The sequence below is a fragment of the Cyanistes caeruleus genome, chromosome 17 (assembly GCF_971803275.1).
Source record: "Cyanistes caeruleus chromosome 17, bCyaCae1.hap1.1, whole genome shotgun sequence".
Classification (NCBI taxonomy): Eukaryota; Metazoa; Chordata; class Aves; order Passeriformes; family Paridae; genus Cyanistes; species Cyanistes caeruleus.
In genome coordinates, this window is record NC_141717.1 from 13,964,970 (window position 1) to 13,987,459 (window position 22,490).

Below are 22,490 nucleotides of genomic sequence, written 5' to 3' on the forward strand. Positions count from 1 at the left end.
CAAAGGCAGCGCTGACAGACCTGATGTCATCACATGATGGCATGTGCTTTTTATAGGGTGAATACAGTTTTCTTACTCTGGGCAGGATTCTTGTCCAAAGACATGTTCTTTTGAACTGAATGTGCTGATCCAGTTTTCCTGGTAACTGAGCTGCTTCAAGGAGTGTCTGTAGTTGTCAGCCAGCAGCTCTAAAAGGCATCTGTGTGTCGGAGGTGGTGTGAGGAGACTTGGTACTGAATAAAATCCTGTCTGCTGCGAGACTAGAGCAGCTTTCATTTAAAATTATTTTTTTTAAAAAAAAGCATATCTGTGGAGACTGAGTCCCTTCACAAGTAACTTTATTGATATAGAGAAAGCTATAATTGGTTAAAAAGTGCTTTCCTTGCTAGGAGTGAATGTAAGGACATTAATTGCAAAGGATGTTGACTGTGAACTCCAGCTGGCTTTGCTGGTGAAATAATAATGTTAAACAAAATAACCAAAAACACAGAAGGGAACCAACTAAATATTTGTTTTTCTTCATTCTGGATAGACTCTTTAATGGAGCCTGTCTAAAGGGAATTGTTAATCTGTAGACCAAAACAACTTTTTCATACAGAACAGACACTGGATTGTACTGGGTGTTTTTGTATAAAAGGCAGCCCGGTGCCCGCCAGAGCAGTGGACAGCATGTCGTTTGTTCCCCTGGGAGATGTTCTGACAAACTCTGGAAAGAACAGCTTTCATGTCATCACCACTGCCTGCACTGGCTCCTCTGTGCCCTCCCAGAGCTCTCCTTTCGCTACCTGCACTGCTCAGATTTCTGGTACTCTGCTTGCAGCAATGATTGACCTATTTCCATCAGCCTGGCTAATCATTAGTTGACTTAAAATTGACACCTCCTTGTTGTCTGGGGGCTGGATTTGTTGTAATGGTCTGGTGATGTTTTCCTTAGTGTTCCTCCCTAAGGCTGTTTGAAGAGCTTCCCAATGTTCTCCTGTCCTTTTTGCTATTTGAATTTAAGGTGCATCTTTTGAATTAAAGTCTTGCTTTATTGCCCTGCATTTCCTGTTCTTCCTCTGCTTGAATGCCCTTCTTAAAGCCCCAGGCCTGACAGCCCTGGCTGAGGGCTTGAGCCTGGTAGATTGTGGGGACCTTCAGAGAAAAAATTCTCCAGGTGTTTAGGGTTGTTTGTGCTTTCTGTGCACCATATCCTGAGGAGAAACATACACTGGGGAATATGACTGGGAGGTGGAATATTTCCACTGAGAATTAAAGCCAGGCCACAGCTCATTCCTTAATCTTGAAATTAAATTAAATTTCAGGAAGGATTTATGTTGGAGGGAGGGAAGTTTAGTGTTTGAATCTGTCATTCCTTGACTCTGTTGACTTCCTTCAGCTTGGCTGAGATGCTGTGCTGACAGTACTCCCAGACATGCTCTGGCCATCTGTAATGTCCTTTCTGAGATCTTGCACAGCCAGCATGAAACCCCTCTTGCATTGCTGAGCTGGACTGTGTGTGCTGTTTGTGACCAGGTGTTATCACACTGCTGCAAGCTTCTCCTTTCTAATTTTTTTAACTACTTATCAAACTGGTCTTCATTTTCAGTTAATCTGTTTGGTGCTCCAAGCAAAACTCTTGCCCAGGAAAGAAAACTTCAACAAAACTTTACCTATGAATTACGGAAGGGGCTCAAAAGAACTTTTATTTTTGCTCAGACTGTGCTTGTGCAGCTTAAGACTGTTTCCAAGTGTGATTTTGAGCATTTGCAGAACTGAGATAGTTGGATAACTGGAAACCCTCACCAAAAGTCTGTCTGGCAGATGCCATTAGGTTTAAGGCAACAAACTCAGGAGGCTCAGTCCTCCCTGCAGGTGGGAGTGGTAGGAGGATACTGAGGGTTCTCCCAGAGTGTTTTCCCCTGCATTGTTCTCAGTGCTCTGTTCCTTTGTTTCTGCTTTTGCCACTTGGCACATGGCAAAATGGAAGATATTTTCACACAGAATGGTATTGTGCCTCCTCTTTGCAATGTTACTTATTTCTTCATCCATAAAGACTATCCAGTTGAAATTTCCTTTTACCAGGCAGGCTGCTGTTTTGAGGAGCCTGCTTTCAGGGTGGAGGCAGAGAAATGGAACTGCTCTGAGGACTGGAATTTCAGAAGAGATTCTTCCCCGTGAGGGTGGGAAGGCCCTTGGATCCCTGGAAGTGTCCAAGGCCAGTATCCAAGGTTGAAGCAACCTGGGATAGTGGAAGGTGTCCCTGCCCGTGGCAGAGGACTGGAACTGGATGGGCTTTGAGGTCCCTTGCAACCCAAACCATTTCAGGATTTGATGAACTGCTGGAGCTGCTATTGTTCACCCTCTCCTGGTGCTCTCCCATATTCCCATGTTAGGAAGACAATCCAAATGTAATTTGAAGCTTGCTGTATAGCTAACAGACACTTCTGCCCCTCCTGCTGCTGTAGCTCTGTTAACAATGGATTCCTTATTTATAACTTTGGCAATACTAAAATTTGACATCATTGAGTTTTAAGTGATTTACATCTTGCTGTGCTGAATGCTGAGAGTTCTGTCACATTCCCTCATCCAGGCATTCATTCAGCACCAAGAATGAGACACTAAAAGTTCTCAAACATAGAATGCCTGAAGAAGCTGCATTAGATCAAATATTTGGATGTAAGGCCTAGAACTATTCCTACAGAACAGCTGTACAACGTTTTAACTGTGCCCTCTTACTTGGAGTGGGGAGACAGGTCCTGGAAAATCATTTGATTGAATAATATTAACAACTGCTTTTAGGCTTTGGTCTGTCTAGTGAACAGCCTGTCAGGCTAATGAACACCTGGCAGCATTTTATGTCTTCTGGCATTAGGTGCTCTCTGGTTATTTACTATTCTTTTAAGTAAGATGGAGTTTATATAAAATCCCCACATTTGATAGGTGGTGGATGCCAGCTCAGAGTTGCTTGCACAGCTCTGCAGTTGTGTTTGTCATGGCTGGGGATAGGTGACAAGCTCCAAAAGGCAAACTCCACGGCCTCCGGTGTTTGAGCAAATCCAGTTGCTTTGACTGGATTTGTTCATGTGCAGCAGCTTTGTTCAATGGAAAGGCTGTGTCAGGAGAGTTGCCTCTGTGAAGTCCTCAGCTGAAACCTCCTCAAGCCCACATATCTGTGTCTTTTTCTGTATCATCTGAAATCCAAACAGTTCTCAGCTTTCCGTACTCCAGGGGCAGCCAGTTCTTGTGTGGAAGTAATACATGATAACCCCACCTCCCTGTGCAGAAATAGAGACTTGCTGCCTGCCTTGCTGACTCTTCACATGTCCTGTTTGAGCAGATATCTTTTCAATTGTCATTTTTGGATTGGCTGTTTTGCCATTTGCAGCTTCATCACTATGATACAGATTTATTCTGATTTTAGAGGATTCATTTGGAGAAACAGCACAGTTGGGGGGCAGACTTTTTCATGGATGAAGTCTTTGTGCTGTTCAGTTCCCAGTGATTTTTATTTTTCCCAGCAGAACATACTTTAAATTCTGCTTGTTTTGGCATTGGAGGACTGTGCTTTTCTCATCTTTATTGTTATAAAGCCCCAGAGCCTGGCAAGCCAAAAAATTCCAGAGGAGATGGACAGTGCTGCTTCTAGCCAGTCTGTTGGATTCCTGCTGACAGGTGGCTGTTTGTGGTGTGGATCTGCTTGTGCAATGATGGTGAAAGGGAAAAAAAAGATGTTCAGAGGGAAGAAAAGGCAAGAACTGAGCAAGGAGAAATGAGGCAGATGGGTTAGTTCCACATGTCCTGGTGCTGAGCCTGGAGAAATTTCATGTAATGTAGATACTGAATTCTTGGAGTTAGAAGCTCCGTTTCCAATGGCTCTTGTACAGGCAGGGAAGGAATGGGCTCACTTCATCCATGTTTTCCCAGTGATGACAGGGAGATCTGAATGACAACAACCGTGCTGTTCCTAAGCCTCTAGGAAGTTCTTAGTTGAATTTGAATTCTGCTTCTCTGTTTTGCAGACCCATCTGCATGTTCCCAGGTATTACAAAACACTGAAAGTTGGAAATACATTATTTTGTCTGGAGGGTTGTGTTAGCACTGGGTTGGCTTCCAGCTTGAAAATGCCTTTCAGCAATAGCTTTTCCATGAAATCATTATGCCCTAGCAAGTGGTTTCACAAAGTCATGGGTGGTGGTGTGCAGTTACCTTAAGCCTCTATATGTCTTTTGCAATGAAATTGCAATTTTTGATTTAGAAGAAGCTGCACTTGGAGCAGCTGTTATCAGGGAAAAGAATCCTTGGCAGAAACTATCACCAGCTGTGTCCTTGGTGTCAGTGTAACACCTGCTTGACTGGTTTCTTGTTAGAAACTCCTTATATAGGTCCTGTCCTTAAATTTTAAATACCTCAGTTCACTGCAGAACAGCAGAGCCCAGCACATCCTGTGCTGAAAGGGTTAATGGTAATTTTCTCAACAATGTCTGACAAGCTCTTTGCCCTAAAGAAGCCCCCGGCATACACAGAATTAAGGTGGATTTTTATTTTTCTTTCTACCCATGAACAGGCCAAAGGGGAAATGCACTGCAAGGAACTCAATAACTACATTGTAAGTTGAGTTTTCCTTGTAGGTTATAGAAATTCCAGCTGGACTTTTAATGAAAGTGCTTATGACTCTGCTTTGGGAGAGGGTGGTGCCTCTCAGGTCCTGCTGGTTGATGTTTGCTGCTGTTACAAACCCAGCATGTCTGCAACAGCTTGTAATTTAACAATATTCTTGATTACAGCTGGCCACTGCTCAATCCCCTTTGCAGCCTGAGTGGAGCTGCACATTAGGGATAATGTTTGGCAACAGCAGCTTGTGAATGTGTATTTTTCTTCCTTATTTTCCAGTGCATGCACATAAGTACCACTGTACTAATGGAGCAAAAAGTGCTCATTCTGTTCTCTACATCAGCAGTGTGTTCCACTCGATATCACGGGGGTCTAAATGATGTTGGGATGAGGCTATTTTGTCTGCTGTGATCAGGTCAGATGTGTGATTTGTTCTCCTTCTGCCAAAGGAATCTGCTAGATATTTTTATCTTTGCTAGGCCACGTGCTCAGTTTTGCTCTGGTTAAGCACAAGTATGTCAGAAATATTCATTTCTGCTTAGAAGGGAGAATTTTGCCTGGTTCTGATGGATAGGTTTTTACCCTTTCTCAGAGCAGGTAAACAGTCATAATCCTATTTCTTAGCAGTCTGTACATGAATGTAGCTGCAGATGTAAGGTGATGTAGTGGAGGGAAGGTGGAAATTGATGTGACATTAAGTAGCTAAAAGCTGCTGGTCCAATACAAGTTCCCTGAATCCCCTGAGTATGAAATGTGCTCCCAGGTGAAGTGAGCAGCTCTTTCTTCACTGCTTAAGCCTGCCTGGGTTAAAAAGTTACTTGTATCTTGCTTTACTGCATCCCACTTCAGGAGACCGAGTGAAGCATTCTGCCAAAAACCGAATGCTCTGCTGCCTTCTTCACTTTCCCTTTCAGCAGTGTTCCTTGGCCATCCTTGTTGGATTTAACCAGGCTGTGTTAATATAGAGGACTGAATAGCAAGCTGCAGCAGAAAGCAAATGTATTCATCTGGAGATGCTTCCTCTCTCCAAACCTCCCAGAGCAGCTTGTCCTCCTGGATCAATAAGCTGCTTGTCTTGGTTTCTGTGAAAGCTCCTGAAGCCTGTGTGGTTTGTTCAGTGATGTGTTGTGGTCATTAAGGTGTGACACTTCTGCTCTCTCCAAAGAAACTGCTTGGGTATCAGTGTGAGAAACCATTTCAGGACTGTTACAAGACCCTATTTCTCAAATTGTTCTAGATCCTCCAAGTTAGGAAAAGGTAAGAAAAATACGTTGCCTTCTTTTGGGATGAATTGTTGTACAGCAGGAGTAATCAGCTGATGCAAAATGAAGCTTGAGTTGAGAAGCTGCTGGTTGTGAAACAGAGGCAGTGACCTCGAGGGGCTGCCCTCACTTGAGTCACTTCTGTCCTGCTCTCCCAGCCGGGTGGGTGAACAGCCTGTCCTTCAGCCCTGTAGTTTTAATTCTTCATTTCCCCTTACCAGGGTGACCTTGTCCTCCACGGACTGTTACATTGTGCACGAGATCTACAACGGGGAGAATGCTCAGGACCAGTTTGAGTACGAGCTGGAGCAGGCGCTGGAAGCGCAGTACAAGTACATCGTGATCGAGCCCACGCGCATCGGCGACGAGACAGCGCGCTGGATCACCGTGGGGAACTGCCTGCACAAGACGGCCGTGCTGGCGGGCACCACCTGCCTCTTCACCCCTCTGGCACTGCCAGTAGATTATTCTCACTACATCTCCCTGCCCGCTGGAGTGCTGAGCGTGGCTTGCTGCACCCTCTACGGGATCTCTTGGCAGTTTGATCCCTGTTGCAAGTACCAGGTCGAGTACGATGCCTATAAACTTTCGCGCCTGCCCCTGCATACGCTCACCTCGTCCACTCCCGTGGTGCTGGTGAGGAAGGACGACCTGCACAGAAAGAGACTGCACAACACGATAGCACTCGCTGCCCTGGTGTACTGTGTAAAGAAGATCTATGAACTCTACGCTGTATGACTTCAGCAGGGAAGAGAGAAACCCACAAAGACAAGTGTATTAAGACTCCCACAGTAACATTTTGTTTTTCCTCTTTGAGAAGCGGTGGAGACTGGGAAGGATTTGGTTTAATAGAGCTGTTATTTTTCAAATAACACATCACTGGTGCACCAAGGTTTTTCAGTTCTTCGTTACACTTGAGATGTGGATGTGTGGTGACTTGAGATCCGTATGTTAGGCCAGGGGAGTCCAATCCAGCAGCAGAATGTCAATGAAAGAAAGCAATAGAAAGAAGGGGTGTGAGAGCTGCTTTCTTTTTTTTTTCCTTTTTTTTTTTTTTTTTTTTTTGGGAAACATTTAAGTATATTGTTTAATTGTATTACACAGAACCAGCCAGAAGTTATCATTGACCATTAAAGGATGAGAATTTCAAATGCTCTTGCTCTCTTGTCACTGTTATCAGAGTGATACCACTTTAAGTGTCCAGCTACAAACACATTCTGCTTAGTTCTTGTAGGAGTTCTTCCTAAGGTGGATACATCTCTGAAATGCCTTGAGCCACAAGCAGAGCTGGGGGCTGCCAAGGTGGGAACCTACTTGCCTTACCTTTGTGCTGTGCCCTGACCACACAATTCCACTGCTTTTGCCTGGAACACAGGAGCTGCCTGCTCCTGCTGCAAGGCATCCACGTGACTGCATCTTCTAACTGTGCTACCTGAAATTTTAGAATTCAGTACTGTGCATTAATTCATTTTTTAGCTCTAAACTCAAAATCCTGTTCTTAGAATGGGAAACATTTACTCCTCTGTGAGATCTGCCAGTTATTTTTGAAAGATAGGAGCTTGCTGTCTGTAATCTCCTCCCACCACATGGAGAATAGGTGTGGCTGGCATTGGCAGGGCCAGCTTGGCACAGCTCCAGGTGTTACATTTGGAATAGGAGAGCAAAGGCCTGCAGTGAGAGCTGCCTGTGCACTGTGTGCTCCCTGCTCCAGTGGGAGCTGCAGCCTGCCCTTCACAGCTGAAACACTGACCTTGACAGGGGTCAGACCCCAAATTCTGCTCTTCTGTCTTTATCTCTCCAAATTGCCACAGCAAGCACCAAGGACTCTCCCTGTCCACACCTCCATGGGCTGTTCTGACCACGGTTCTGACTTGTGCTTCTCTGCTGGGGCAGTTTTTCTGTGAGCAGGACATGGCAGCCCACTGTGGTGTGCTGGGAAAACTGGGTTTGCTGGGTGCTCTCAGTCCTTAGCACCAGCACAGGCAGCTGTACATGAGTGGGCTGGAGGAGCTCCAGTGGCAGTGAGACATTTCTGGGTGGCAGCAGCCCTTTGTACAGTGGCTGAGCTCTCTCCCTCCAAGGTTAAAAGAAACTGGGATCCAGAGTGTCTATTTATAGCAACAATGTACAGTTGCCTTGGCAGAGAGGAGGCAAAGAAATGCAACTACTTCATCTTTCAGTGGTTAGGCCAGGCTGGGCAGGCTGCCCTTCCACCCTGACGTGTCTCCAGAGTCCCTGCTGGATGGATTTGAAGGCAGCAGCACATCTGCCACAGCTAATACCGCTTACTGCTACACATGAAGTACCTTTGTGCTGCCCACACCAAAGGCGTTCCTGGTCTTTGTTTTACTCAGTGCAGAATAATTCTCAGAGCTGTTAGTTCTTTCATGCACCAAACCTCTGGAGTCCTGGTGCTTTTTTGTGTTAAGTTTCCCCTAGTCTGGAATGATCACTATGGCATGGCTGGCATCAGAGATTTGAGTTAAAAATTAGCAAGTTTCCTGGGGTCTCTTACTGCAGGAGGAAAGGTGAAAAGTCAGCTTAGCTGTCACAATGATTCAAAACCAGCTGTTACTCCATTCTGAGGTGGAGGGGCAGAGGGGCTTGTTTTCCAAGGAATCTCAGTGATAGCATAGCTAAAATGCTTTTTAACATTCTGGTTGTTAGTCAGTCAGGGATGTAGCTGCACAAGGTGACCTGGGAGAATGAGAGAGGTCCTGAGGGGTATTTTAGTGCACAGCGAAATGGTAAAATGACTTCCAAAATTTCTCATCCATGTGGAGTGGTGCTGTATCTGCTGTCCCCAGTGCCAGTAGCTCAGTGGAATAACAGTGCCTGGGGACAAACCTCCCTTCTGAAGCCCCCACACTTTGCTGCCCAACCTGCCCATTGTGGATGTGCTCTGGAGTGTGCAGCATTCCCCCTGTCACAGAGAGGGAATTTACTTCCAAAAGGAATGGGTGCACCCTCAGCAACCTCTGCCTTGGAGCTGTAGTTCCCACAGTAACTACAGTAACTCCCCACACATAATTTTTCCCTCAGGCCTGATGTGTTTCACCCTCAGTGCCCTGGATGGGAACACAGAAATGCAAAGCAGCCCCTCGGTCCTTCCTGGGTAGCCATGACCTGAAACACCAGAACATGGAGCAGCTGAACAAGCCTGGTAGGAGCACTGCAATTCACTGAGAAACTGAGGATCTGAGCATGGGAAACGTAAGGAAAAGCACAACTAACACCAACACTCCCCTTGTGGAGAGGCAGAGAAGGTAATGTCTTGCTTTCCTATCTTAACAGGAAAAAAGGTGTCCGCACACCTGAAAGCTTCAACTTGTCAGTCGAACCCAAGGCCTTTCTGTGACACAGCTGCAGCCTCAGCCACAGGGAAGGTGGCAGAGCATGGATGTCCTGACAGAGCAGCACCACTGTCATCATTAAACACATCCTGGTTCTCAGAGATCATTTATAAATCTGAAGTGGTTAAGAAAAGGCTTTTAGAAGAAGGTCCTTTTGAGCTTGCACACCGGTATCAGAGTTTGTGTGACTAATCCTCTGTGTGGATTCACACTAAGCCAACAGGTCCCATAAAGAGGGCTGGGATAAAGTATGTTGTTCTGCAGCTACTGCTGGTACAACAGCACCTTGCAGGGATGTAAGAAAAGAAAAACAAAACCCTCCTGCTTTTCCTTCCTCTTACATTACGTGCTGTGAGGAGCTGGAATAGACCAAGGGATTAATTTCATAGCACTGTAATTTATTTGTCATCAGATGTGCAATCCCAGGCAGGACACGTGAGGCAGGACACATGGAAAATGCTGGCAAGTGCATGGAGGTGGCAGGAGGGGTCTGGACCTTCGTTCCTACTATTAGTTTATTTCAATTTTAAGATTATTTCTGTCCTATCTCAGTGCAGCCAATTCCTTTTTCCTAGTGGTGCTGCTGTCCCTCACATGAGAAGGAGTGAGTGGAACATGGCACCCCTTCAGGCTGTCAGGCTCCCTGAAGTGATACCTGAACAGGCAGATATCATTCCTCACTGGATGTGATCCTGATTAGTATCTGTGATTGCTTTAAGGCAGATGAGAACAAAGGGTCTGTCTGCTACACTCTGCACCCTACACACATGGATTCTTCTCTAGTGCCAGAGAGGCTGGCATCCACAGGATCACACCTGCTGTGTGCTGCAGGTGGCCCAGGTGTGCTGCTGTCACCTGTGCAGTGTGTCCTGGCAGCAGATGCCTTGCTGTGTTCTACCTGTTCAGTGCTTCCCTGCATTCCTTGGGCTGGGATTCACAGAGCGCTGTCACTGTAGAATTAACTGTCCCAGTACATCAGTAGGGCATGATTCAGACAGGTAAAATGATGGCCAAATACACACAAATTGTACATCAGTTACTTCTTTAAAAGTGGCACTGAATTGAGCTTAATTTATCAGATGACTTGGCATGGTAAAGGAAGAGGCTCTGAAGTTTCCCACTGCATGCAGCATGTCCTGGATCAGATTGGAAGGAGTGGGAATGAGACACTGATCACGAGAGCTCCCAGCTGAGGACTGTATTTCACAGGGGTGGGGACAGCCAAGGTCTGCTCGTGTGAAGGCAGAACAGGTGGGTTTTATTTGTAGCAGGCCAGTAAAGCTGAGCATGCCTGGAGTGAGGTGAGGAGTCTCCCAGTCAGGGCCTCCCCGACTGCAGTGTTCCCCTGACCCCTCCCCTGCAGCCTCAGCTCTCCCCCCCTGTCCGAGCACCCCTCCTTCTCCAGCTGAGGTTTAGGTGCTATACTCCAGCAGTGTGGGGGAAACCACTTCCCAGTCTCCGTGCAATAGTAAACAGCATTTTGAGAAAGGATTTTCCTGCAGGAGCACCTCCAGTGATGTCCCAGCCGACTGCAGGGGCTCAGCCTCTCCCTGCCCAAGGCAGCTGAGCTCTAAGAGCCCTTTGCTTTTTTCTCCTTTTTTGCTCTAGATGCCATTAAGGTGAAGAAGAGCCTGGGGCAGAGGTTCCTCAGGTAGACAGCCAGGCAGGGCGTCAGGCCAGCCACAAGCACTTCCTTCTTCTTCTGTCCCACTGCATTGAGAACCACCCGAGCCACCTCGGCCGCCGTCTGTCCCTCGGCCGTGGTCTTGTCCATAACTGCCAAGGGAAAGCTGAGTGAGCAGCAACACCAGCAGGTAAACCCTCACTGAGGAACCTTTCCTAGGAATGCTCTAACTGCACATTGTTTTGGTTTTTATTCCAGTTGTGTAGGTGTTCCTCATGGTTGGCCCAGAAGGCTATAGTTGCTGTCTGGGAAAGCTGAATTTTGGGGCTTGCTGTTGCTATCCTGCATCCAAAGTTGGTTTTTGATCCTTCAGGGCTAACCTGTGTTCCCACCAGAGGCCATGTGTTGCAAACACACCTTCTAATAACATGGAAATGCTTTAGAAATAGGGCAGTGAGAGGTCTCTCACCTCCATAGCGAGATCCATCCGCTGTGACAGCGTTGAGGGACAGGTTTGTCTGGATGTATCCAGGGCTCACAACTGTCACTTCAATGTCATACTGCTCCACCTCTGCTCGCAGACAGTCAAAGAAGGCCTGGGTAGCATGCTTAGAGGCAGCATCTGGAAAACAGGAAAAGGACTGTGCACCAAGGAGAAGGAGCAGGGCTGAAGGAATTTTCCCTTCCTGAATGGATCTTTCACTGCAATGCAGCCACTTCTCAGCAAGAACCCAAGAGCTGTTCTCCAACCTCTACGTTTGTTTTTGTTTAGTGAATGGCAGCAACAGGTAGTGGGAGTCAGGGCAATTTAGGAAGACAAAATGTAAACTCAAGTTGAAAACTGGCTGGGATCCTGAGCTTAATATCACAGCCGTGCCAAAGCGCTTCAGAGTGAACCCAAGCTGCCTCCCACTCCTGATAAAGGAGACCCAAAGGCTTTGGAAGGCAGAGCTGGCTGCCCTGCACGTGCCGAGCACTGGGGACTCGCAGAGCAGGTTCAGGGCTTGGCTGCACACAAGGCAACACCAGATCACACAGGCAGGCAGAGCAGGGAAGCTCCTAGTGCAGGATTTTCCCCCGTGAAACGGCTGAGTGACTCCGTTTTCTTGGTCACTGCCACACCAGCAGCACCAGAGCCAGCTCAGCACAGGTTGCACACGCTGTGAGGACCCAGGCAAGGGCTGAGCTCCTGCTGCCAGATCCACATGGCTCTGGTCCTTGTGCACATGCTCTGGGAGCTCCTCAGAACACACTTCCTGGAGCTATTGGACCCACATCACCTGCTAAACCCCACGGCTCAGACATTCCAGGCTCTCCCCCACTCAGCATCATTCCTGCCCCACTGTATGTCTTCACCACTCTACTTCTGGTGTTTACTTTCAGTGATTTACAGATGCTTGCATGTCAAATGCTCTCCTCTTAGTTCATCCATCTTTTAAAAGGTTTTTTTCCCAGTAATCCCACCAATATTTCTTGTCATAACTGATTTAGCATGAAGAGTTTGCTGGATCAACATTGTTTAGGCTTTTGTTCTGGTATTGTTTGTACCATGGCACTTCATAATTTATTAAAACAAAAATTCCTGCTTTCTTAGAGGAGAAAATGCAGACAAATGACAAGGATAAAATACCATAAAATTATGGAATTATAGTGACTCTCAAGTGTTAAGATAGGACTGTCAAGCTCTTTTCAAAACATATTCTCCTTCTTCACCCCTTAAAAACTTAAGGACGGGGCTAAGATTTTTTATTTAAGACTGCTGTCAGTGGTTTGTGACCCCACTGAGGGTGATCCACAGCTTATCCTTCCCTGCACGCAGCCAATTCCATGGAGAGTTAAATGTGGAAGCAGGAGCCAAGTATTTATTCAGTCTGCTGCCCCAAATATGTCTTTCCCATCTTCTGTGGAGGTACTTACATGCAGATCTGAAAGGAATGCTTATTTTGCCTTGCACGCTGCTGATGGCCACAATGTGGCCTTGTCTCCTCTTGATCATGGAGGGGAGAAGTGCTAGCAAAGGACAGAAAAGACCCATTCAGACAACAGTCCTGCCATTGCTGCTGTCAAGAATCAAAGCTTTCAGAGCACTCAAGAGATGCTGAAGGGAATTACAAGATCCCTCTTCAGTGCAGGGGTTGGAACAGTGCTTGGGATGCCTCTGACTGAAGCTCTGTCTGGCTGGGACATTCACCTGTGAGGAGGTTCCTTGTGCCAGAGGCTGCACAAGAGCTGCTCCCACACAGTGGGCAGCAGGACTTGCTTTTCCTGCCACCAGAACATCTTCCCTTTTCCTGCAGCTGACACACTCCAGGCTGAGCTTTCTGTGTAACCAAAGTTTCCTAGGAAAGCTGCAGCTCCACTGCACCCCTCACCACGTTCTCCAGAGTTCTGTCAGTGCAGACAGGATAACTGGACCTCTTTCCAAGTCCCTGCCAGGCTAGCATCAGGAGATGGAACCAGGGATCATCTCCACACAGTATTTTCCACACAGTCATGCCCTCAGGCCTGCCCATAACCCCAAACCTCCCTTCACCCTGTGCCTGTACCAGGTATAATGACAATCACAAAATGAAACTGTGCTCAGTTGTACTGGTCTGCAGAGGCATCAGCCCAATCCTGTGGATCACAGGTACCTTTGGTGAGGGCTATAGGTCCAAAGTAATTTGTTTCCATCACTTTCTTATCCACATCCAGTCCTGTGTCCACGATTGTGCCTCGGAAGCTGATGCCAGCATTGTTGATCAGGATGTCCACGTGACCCAAGGCCTTCAGGATCTCCTCAGCAGCATTTACCACAGTTTTGGTGTCCGAGAGGTCAAACACCACAGTGTGAGGCTCGTGTGTCTGTGAATAAACTGAAGTTAGCAAAACACAGTTCAGTGCTGGATGTGCCAGCTGATGATGGGATCTCCCAGCTCTGCAAGCACAGGAGCCATCCAGGCCCTGTACAACTACAGTGCAGCAGTTCCATGTGGCAGGAATTCATGACAGAAGCAGGTTGGCAGGAATTCATGACAGAAGCAGGTTGTGCTCATCTTTCTCTGCTCCTGTAGCTTGTTCCTTATCCCTGAGCCTAGCAAAGGGAGATCTTCCTCAAGTACTAAAGTTTCCTGTAGTCTTATTAAAGAAAATGCATCTGAAAAAGGCCAAATGTAACTGTTTTCTGCAGAAGCCAGCAGTACCTTTCTTAGCTATTGTCAGCAGGCATAGACAAAAAATAAAAGCCAACAGAAAGAAAGTCACTTTTCCAAATTCAGTGTATGAGGTGCAGGTGTAAGGAGTTTGGGCATTCTGTGCTCCTGTGCTTTCACTTCTATTTCTAGCCATGAGGCCTCTTTCTGTGGGGTTTTTACAAGGAATGACAGCTCAGTGTACTCCTATATCAGCCTCTACCCCTAACCACGGAGTTGCATTTTTCCTATTGCTCAAGAGAACAGCCCACAGGCAATTCTGTAACTTCTGTAACAACCCAAGCAGAAATCCTGTCCTCGTCCCACACTCACATTTTTGCGGTGATTCTTCACAGCACAAAGCTCCTGCACCAGCTCTTTGAGCTTCTCACTGTCTCTGCCACAGAGCACCAGCTTGGATCCAGCTGCATGGAAAGCTTTGGCACATTCTGTGGAGGAAGCAAGGAAGAGAGCAAAATAGGCATGTGAATACCAGACAAAGGACAGATTCACATCAGACCTGGTGATGGCCAAAACTGCTGTTTGCTGGCAGGGTCTGAGGTGGCTTTACTGCTGCTGTGTGATGGCCAGGCTGATTTACAGCGAGGTCACAGCCACGTGTGAGACTGTGAGAGACACATGATAGTGGTGAGGCAGCTGCTGTGCTCACAGATACTGTGCTGGTTAGACATCCTCCCCCTTAGCTGGTCAAATTTGCCTGTGTCTCCATTTTTGACTTTATGCCCTTCTTAAGAGGGACCACAGCTTGTTTAAGTCATCTAACACAGGTCTTAGGACTTTCTATTTTAATGAACACCTCCAGAACCTCCAGAGGTTCTGAGAGCCTGAGATATGATGTCTTCATCAAGGTGATTCTCTTCATTTGGAAAAGCCTGGCAAAGAGGTGCCAGGCTATTGTCCTCCTAATTGCATGTTCCTGTCCCCTCTGGGAGCCAGAGGGACAAACTGCTTGTTTGCATAAGGGATGACAGTGGATGGCAATGAACACACAGTAATTAGAAATGGTCTGGTGTATTAATAAATAGGAGTAAGGGGAAGTTGTAAAAGATCTTGCAAATGAGTCAATAAGGGAGGAAACTTTACTGTACAGTGGTGGAAGTCGCTACACCCCACAGCACAGACGGAGCTCCACCTGGAAGGTTTCTCCTGGAATACTAATTTCCTCTCTTCCTGATGAGAACTACAAGATCCTTTACCACTCCCACTCTTTGGTTGAGGCAGGCAGAGAGAACCAGTTCATCTCCTTTGGCCAGTTCCTGAACACCCCTGTCCTTAGGGACAAGCTCACATGCAAAGGCAGCATCAATTAAAGCTCTATTTGTTCTATAAATGTACTCATCCTAATGAAAGGCCTTGCTGGCAGAGAGCACCTTGTCTTCTCTTCAAGCAGCTTTTAAAGCAATTATAGAAAGCAGAATTTGAGAATGTAGCCACTGAAGCAAAACATAAGTTTCAGCTGGAAAAAAAATACTTCCTGGTGTTAAATAAAGCCAAGAGTTTAACTTTAGAGTGGATGGATTTGTACCATGAGAGGAAAGGTACCTTAACTTGAGGATGAGGGAGAAGGAGGAGTGGAAAGTCTGGAAGAGCAGCTGGAAGTACATGAATGCAGAATACCACTTCTGGGAGGTTTTAAAGAAACAATTTAGCTTCCGGGCTTTTTCAGGATTTAGGGAAAGGACCCCTGACAGCACAAGAGCAGCATCTGATGCCTTGCTTTGATGAGCTCCAGTTTATACAGGATGATTGCAATTTTCTGTACCAAACATTGAGACTTTCTTGCATTCCAGTCTGCACTGGCTGTGGTTATAACTCAGGTGGGAGCCACATCTCTCAGAACTCAGATCAACAGGAACTTTCAGCTCACTACTGCTTTATCCCAAGAGCTGCTCCTGCCACAGGCCCATGCCTGTCCTGCCCTTGGTGCCCTGCTTTGGGTCCATACCTTTCCCCAAGCCAGAGGAGGCCCCTGTGATCACCACCACTGCTTCCTGCAGGTAAGCTCGCATCCGCACCCACTGCAGCAGCCGGAACAGCGCGAAGATCCCCAAGCTGCCAAAAAGCAGCGGGATGATGACAGTGCTTGTGAAATCCATCAGCTTTCCTTTCTGAACTGTCTTCCTAGAGCCACAGGATAAAAGGAACGAGATCATTTCACCATGAAGAAAATGAGCAAAGGCTTGAAAACTGTTTTGGAATTATTTTTCTTAACCCTGCCTTAGACCACCAATAAATCACCAAGATACCTCTGTATCTTCAGCAGATTTTCTCATCCCTTCATTTAGGCTTTGGAAAGTTCACATCAGTACCCAAGTTAAAGCATTTAAATAGTAATGTGAACATCCCAGCAGGACACTTGGCATTGCATCCTGTCAGCTGTCACGTAACAAGCTTGGGTTCAGGGATGCTGTTCCCGTGTTTTGCCCTAAATTCACCCTCTTGTTTGGAATTTCCTCAGGGCTGGGATATTTCTCCACATTCTTCTGATTGTATAGAACAGTTCAGATTTCTCTAGAACAGCCAGTACCAGAGTATCTACAAGCTAGAGATCAGTTACTGTGTATTATCCCAGATGGATATGAGCCAGTCTGTCTTTTGGAGGCTCCAGGTTTTCTCTCTGAACCAGTTATTTGCTTAACACACTGAAATCTCATGCTGCAGTTGGATTCTGATACCAAGGCATAGCCCTAATCTCCTTGCTAAGCCATTCCTTCAAGGGAATAGTTTATGTGACAGCTTACTCCAGGGCCAAAGAGCAACTGGGACTTCTGTGAAAAGGCCACTGATTTTCCCTCTGTATATCCCTGAGCTTTTATCACAGCTTGGTGTAAGAGTAAAGTTAATTACAAGCCCTTCCTGAAATCTTCTGTGTCACACATGAAGTCAAAAACAAACATCAGGGTATTTTCCCTTCCCTTCTTCTTTCTCGTGCAGGCAGAGTTTGAACTCTTACAGTCTGAACTGCAAGACAGGCAATCTTCTATCTGGAAAGATACTGGGACATTCTGGGCATACAACTTGTGCTCCTTCAAACAAAAGGACAGCACAAGAAGCAGAAAATAAGAGGTCACTACAATGCCAAGGCAGAATTCGGTGTCACTGTGTAGGACTGAGCTTGTGTGGAACTGAGGGGATGGCAGAGGCTCTGCATGCCATGGAACAGAGCTAATGTGGAAAATGTCAGGCTCTTCCAGATATCCATCAGGGGCTTGGAGAGAATTCCTCAAATAGCTGCTCAGTGAACAGCTTGCTGAAATAGTAGTGAACTGATTAAAATAAGTATTTCTGGGGGTACAGCTGGAACACAATAAAATAATACATAAAGACATCTCTAAATAAACTTGGCAAGGTCTAGAAACAAAGCCATCAAGTCAGAACACAAATCTTGTAGTCCTTTGGAGCTTCCCATTCCCAAACTGACTCATGTGTGTCTGAAGTCCTTCCTGGTGTGGTCTCCTGTGGATAATGCAGGGAGACATGGGAACAGCAGCTCCCCTGGGCACAGGGAGTGTGCCCAGAGTGGAAAAGCAGAAATCCAAAAGGAGGATTCAGCTCAGGCCACTGCAAAGCATCTTATTCCTCCAGCCCTGAGCTGAGGGAGTGCACACAGTGTATTTTGTACTGGTTTGCAGCCAGGGACCGCTACAGTTCATTTGGCATAAGAGAATGGATCTTCCCTAAAATAATTTCTGGGAAAGAGATGTTTTGATACAAAGCCACTGGATTTTCAGACTGGATGAGAAGGTTCTCCTGACTGGGTCATGCTCAGCTGGTCGTTGAAAGCAGCTGCCTTCTTTATGATTCCCCTTTTTTTGTTCTCTCAAAGATCTCTTGAGATTCACAACACGAGGTGTGGGCAGGGACAACAGGTGCTGTGCTGACATTGGGCTTACAGAAAATTCTGGAATAAAAAAAAACCCTTCAGCCCACGTTTAGGCTCTTTCATTATTTCCAGAGTGGGAGCTGGCAGGTGCAGTGGCACTTCCTTCATGAGGCACTGGAAAAATCTGGCCCTGCTCTGGTACAAGTGAAATGCAAGTGAAAAGGTAACTGGGAAGAGGGGGCTTTCCTGACACCTCTCCTAACTAAAGCACAGTAAGATCTGAAAAATATTTCCAAGTCTTTTATTGTTTTTCTTCCCTTTTTCTCCATGTTATACACAGGAACTGGGCAGATTGTCCATCTCTGCCTGAGGGCTGCAGCAAACCAAGAACCCAGGCAGGAGCAACAACCTGCTCTGGCAGATTCCTGGCTGGAGTCTGAACCAACAGGTAACAGCTCTGGGGAGGGGAAGCAGGGGATGGGGAAGAGAAGGGAGAGGAGCAAGAGAGAAAGATTTGCCAATCAGAGATGTAAATCCCTTTATACTGGGGAATGCAGATGCAGTGCCTTCTTCCAAGGTGCTCAAATGACCTCTTAAAAAAACCCAAAACAAAGAAAATATCGGTTCAGTCACATTTGAAAGAGAGGACAACCCAGCTGAATAAATTATTTGGGACAGAAGAACTTCTGTAGTACTTCAGACCTACAGCAAAAAGATTTGCTTTGATTTTGACTTCCTTCTATCACAAACTTTAGGTAACACTGAAGTAGCCAAAGACATTAAAAACGGGGGTGAGGGTGGGGAACACGTGGGTTCTAATTAGAGATAAACTGACTATCTCAGGCCTCCTGCTCAAAGGTCTGAGACCCCACTATCACCTCTGTTCAATAATTTGGGCATTCACACTGAAAAAAATTCCCTGTTATTAGCAGGTAATGTTTATAACACCAGGGTTTCAGAATGGGAGAAGCCACTGCTCGTTAAGTGGTGCAAACCAAGTCCTGTAATTCCCAATTCTCCATCCCAAAAGGCAGGATTGGAACATGCAGGTTATTCGAGAGCAGAAATAAGAACACTGATAATGTGAGGAAATACAGGTGATAGGAAACTTTTAGAATAAATCACATTTATCCAATTAAAAATAAACCCAGAACTTTCCCCTTAAAACAAAACTGGATGTTCTCCTATGAAAGCCAGGACAGTGGTTTCTGAAGGAACATGGATATTGATTAATAAGGTCAAGGGTGCATTAGAGACAGCAAAGATGAGACCAAACCCCTGGAAGCTTCCCCAAACAACACTGATTCTGCAGCTGCAGGCTCCCAGAATCACATTGTCCTTTCCATGTCGAGTAGCAGCAACTGGGAGGCTGCATTCCCAAATCAAAAGGTTTGCAGGGATAAAAGAAAGGGGAAAAAAATCTGGTTTTTCCTAAGGAAAAAAGCACAGCCCCTCTAGGTTTGAGTGAGGACTTTAGTCTGAAGAAAGCACAATGTCCTACCTGAAAAAGAGGCTCACTTGCAGTGACTCTGAGCTGGAGCTCCCTCGGTCCTGGAGCAGGACAGCCCCGACTTAAATTTGGAAATGGCAGCGATTCAAGCAAGTGTCCAATGCCAGCTCAGCCAGGGGCTGCCTCTAAAAACAAACCTTGGGAATACGGGCTCTGACCTTTCCAGTGGAGGGGGGGAATTTAACCCCCAGAATGAGAAGATAGAAGTGAATTCAAACTTCTGAAAGCAGTAAAAACTCTTAGGGAGGAATGCAGCAACTGGACAGAGCTCCTCATTCCAAACAGGAGAAGGAGAACAACAACACAGCTGGAATTCTCAAAAGTTGCCACCTGAAGCATCACCCAAGGAAACCCTCTGTTGTATCCCAGCAGTCATTCAGTGCATCCTGCCCAAGTTCTTCCGTAATTGTTATGCAAAACAACAACCTCAATCCATGCTGCAGCAAAAGGAGGATAAACACGTTTCCATCACCCAAAAACCAGCCTGGAATTGAGGAATTATCTGCTCCTCCACCTGGTATAGTGGAAGGTGTCGCTGTCCTTGGCAGGGGTAGAATGAGATGGGATTTAAGGTCCTTTCAACCCAAACCAGCCTAGGATTCTATTAAATCGTCTTCTCATTAATCTTCCTGCCACTTTTACTCAGTTACAAATTGCAATTCCACCCTCCCACGCGGAATTCCTCTCCTGGTGTTTGGGACAGAAACAAAGGTGGCCCGATTAGAAAATTGAAACATTTGTTGTTCCAAAGAAAGTATTTTTCAGACATTTACCAAATCAGGAACCACCTAAACCTCCGTGAGAACATGACAGCCGGCTGTCTCCCTGATTTATCTATAATTAGGTATTTAACGTCAGTACCAGCGGTGAACTCTGTCCCGGAGAGCGCAGCGTGTCCCTCCCGACCTCTCCCGCCTTTCCCAGCCCCCCGGCCCTCTCAGGGCCGCACCCGCAGCCCCCCGGCCCCTCCCGGGTGTCCCCCGGCCCCTCCTGTCCCTCCCTGTCCCCTCCTGTCCCCACCTGGCCGCCGCCGTCACCATGGCCACCGCCGGAAGTGGCTCTCGCGGCACTTCCGCCCGGACTCCGCTCCGCCGTGACACAACCGGAAGTTCTGCCGGAGAGCTGCTGCCCTCACCTGTCCTCCCCCCTATGCAGCCCGGCCGGGCGGCAGCGCTACCAAACAGGGGTTCCGCTCTCTCGGGGTTCCCCTCCGGGTGGGCATTGCCCTCAGTCCCAGAATCCCAAAATCCCAAAGGGGTCAGGCTGGAAGGGACTGTGGGGAATGTGGTTCAGCCTCCCTGCTCAGCAGGGCCATCCCAGAGCACGGCACAGGACTGCACCCAGGCAGCTCTGGAATCTCCCCATCCATGTGAGGGAGGGATGTGAGGGAGGCTCTCTCTGCTCTCTGCTCTCTGCTCAGAGCTCGGGCACCGCACGGGGAAATTTCTTCTCATCCAGGTGGAACTTCCTGGCCATCAGTTCGTGTCCATTCCTCCTGTGCCATTGCTGGGCCCCACGGAGCAGATCCTGGTCCATCTCTGACCCCTCCCTGCACATCCTGAATTCCCAGCTGCAATGATCACTGTTTTACGTGCTCATTGCTGATTGCACAAACTTAAATTCTCTTTTCTTTGATATCTCCACATGAAAACTGAAGATCAGAAAAAGCTCGGCTGGAAGGGAACCCCATGGGTCACCAGCTCCTGGCCTTACACAGGACTTCCCCAAAATCCCACCCTGTACCTGAGATGACATTGGCACAGGACAGGACCCTGTGCAAGGCATGACTCTGAGGATCAGTAAATTCCTGTAGGAGAAAAGAGGCATTTCTGTGGAGCCTCTTTGAAATCCATGATGGGGAAAAACCCGATTTCTCTGCTCTTCCACAAGCTCTGTACAGAAATGGGGCCTGAATGTTCTGCAGTTGTGCAGCTGTAAATCCCCTGATATCCCTGGACAAATAATGAAGGACAGATTTTTGCAGCAGTTCTTTGAAAGATGGTTTTATCATCAATTTTTATGGTAACTTTTTTCTGCTCCTCTCTTCTAATAGGGAAAACAATGAAATTAATTCAAAGCTTCAGTGCCGGTTCATCATTAGTAAGGGATCAATATTTCAGGGAAAACATGAGAAAATAATTCAAAATCTTCCAAAAAATTACAGTCTGAAAGGAAGGATGATAATGCACTTTTTTTACTTCAGGGACAATATGTAATGAAATGGAAGAATCAATAATTTTATTTACACAAATGAAATCGAAAAATAAAGCCCAGTAAAAGAATTATGTCATGGCAGCATTACTGGGAGCTGTAGCTGGTTCAGTCTTCTGAAAATCAGAGCTGGAAAAAGCCATTTCAGTCCTTCTTTCCCACCCAAGCAGGGCAGCAAGAGCTGAAGCTTAAAGCACAGGACAGCAGTTACCTGAGAGCCCTGCCCAAGCTGCTCTGGTCATTTACCTGGTGTTTATTTTAACAGGAATGATCTGTCCCCAGACAGGCAAGTGCTGGCAGAGTTGATTGAAACCAAGTGCCCAGCAAGTCATACAGCACAGGGTCAGACTGGAGCTGCAACTGGAGAGGGAAAGTCAGTGAATTAAAGCTTGACTTTGTTGCTTTGACTGGGATTCCATTTCCTTAGGTTAATCTAATGTAATTAACAGCAAATTCACCTCTGATTTAAACCTGCTCATTGACACATCACACACTGGATGGGGATGAGATGATTTACTTATGTCAACATGTCTCTTTGTTCTCAGAACCATTAGTGAAGGCTCTACCCCAAATCTAGGACTGGTTTGCAGACTGTGCAAGCCCCAACTGGTAAATGTTGGCATAATCCAAAACTATGCTTGTTTTTATTAGCACTCAAATCTCTCCTCTTTTCTTTCTCATTTTGTCAGGCCACAACTGCAAAGGGCTGGAATCCTTTTAGCATGTTAACACTTCCTTGACAAACATCCTGCTGTTCTATCACTGCCCTCTTGTAATGCAGGAACTCTTTTTTGAGGGGGAGAAAAGAAAAAGTCTTCAAACTCAAGGATTTGAGTTTTCACTTGTGTTTGGTGACATCTGCTTTACTGCACTCACTGGGTGCAGATCTGCAGCCCTTTAACCCTAATCTCTAGGGCAGCAAT

At 46.6% G+C, this 22,490-nt stretch overlaps 2 protein-coding genes and 1 long non-coding RNA gene across 7 annotated transcripts in view; 2 read left to right on the forward strand and 1 right to left on the reverse strand.

Moving 5' to 3' along the window:
* The window catches only part of TMEM11 (transmembrane protein 11), a 9,188-nt gene extending 2,182 nt beyond the window's left edge, over positions 1-7,006 (forward strand). Inside the window, exons 1-2 of one of the 2 annotated variants that reach the window (XM_086854529.1) lie at positions 3,529-3,667; positions 6,077-6,999. In XM_086854529.1, the coding sequence (XP_086710655.1) occupies positions 3,609-3,667; positions 6,077-6,593 (576 nt within the window). In that variant the 5' untranslated portion in view covers positions 3,529-3,608 and the 3' untranslated portion in view covers positions 6,594-6,999. Of the gene's footprint in view, positions 1-3,528; positions 3,668-6,076 lie in introns of those variants that run through there. The other variant, XM_086854528.1, reaches the window with a different exon arrangement.
* DHRS7B (dehydrogenase/reductase 7B) lies at positions 6,882-20,448 on the reverse strand. Of its 4 annotated transcripts, none has more exons than XM_086854527.1 (8): positions 20,377-20,412; positions 19,871-20,043; positions 15,969-16,144; positions 14,336-14,451; positions 13,466-13,676; positions 12,750-12,842; positions 11,302-11,454; positions 9,586-10,984 (listed from the first exon to the last, which is right to left on the reverse strand). In XM_086854527.1, the coding sequence occupies exons 3-8, from the start codon at positions 16,117-16,119 to the stop codon at positions 10,779-10,781; spliced, it is 930 nt and encodes a 309-aa protein (XP_086710653.1). In that variant the 5' UTR covers positions 16,120-16,144; positions 19,871-20,043; positions 20,377-20,412; the 3' UTR covers positions 9,586-10,778. The 4 variants fall into 4 exon arrangements, with proteins under 4 accessions (XP_023792635.2, XP_086710653.1, XP_023792634.1 ...); XM_023936866.2 differs by having other exon boundaries at positions 19,348-20,043; XM_023936867.2 differs by lacking the exons at positions 9,586-10,984; positions 19,871-20,043 and adding an exon at positions 6,882-7,287 and having other exon boundaries at positions 20,377-20,448.
* LOC147650076 (uncharacterized) lies at positions 10,815-21,654 on the forward strand. Its single transcript, XR_015277373.1, has 3 exons — positions 10,815-11,022; positions 17,979-18,069; positions 18,187-21,654. It is a non-coding gene; the product is annotated as an uncharacterized LOC147650076 (long non-coding RNA).
* Positions 21,655-22,490: the final 836 nt, after the last annotated feature.

Coding starts and splice junctions, on each gene's coding strand:
- DHRS7B (XM_023936865.2), bottom strand. CDS start 20,396: ATGGTGACGGCGGCGGCCAG. Junction 13,677..14,335: donor TGAAGAATCACCGCAAAAAT/GTGAGTGTGGGA, acceptor GTTTATTCACAG/ACACACGAGCCTCACACTGT. Junction 10,985..11,301: donor GGATGGATCTCGCTATGGAG/GTGAGAGACCTC, acceptor TTCCCTTGGCAG/TTATGGACAAGACCACGGCC.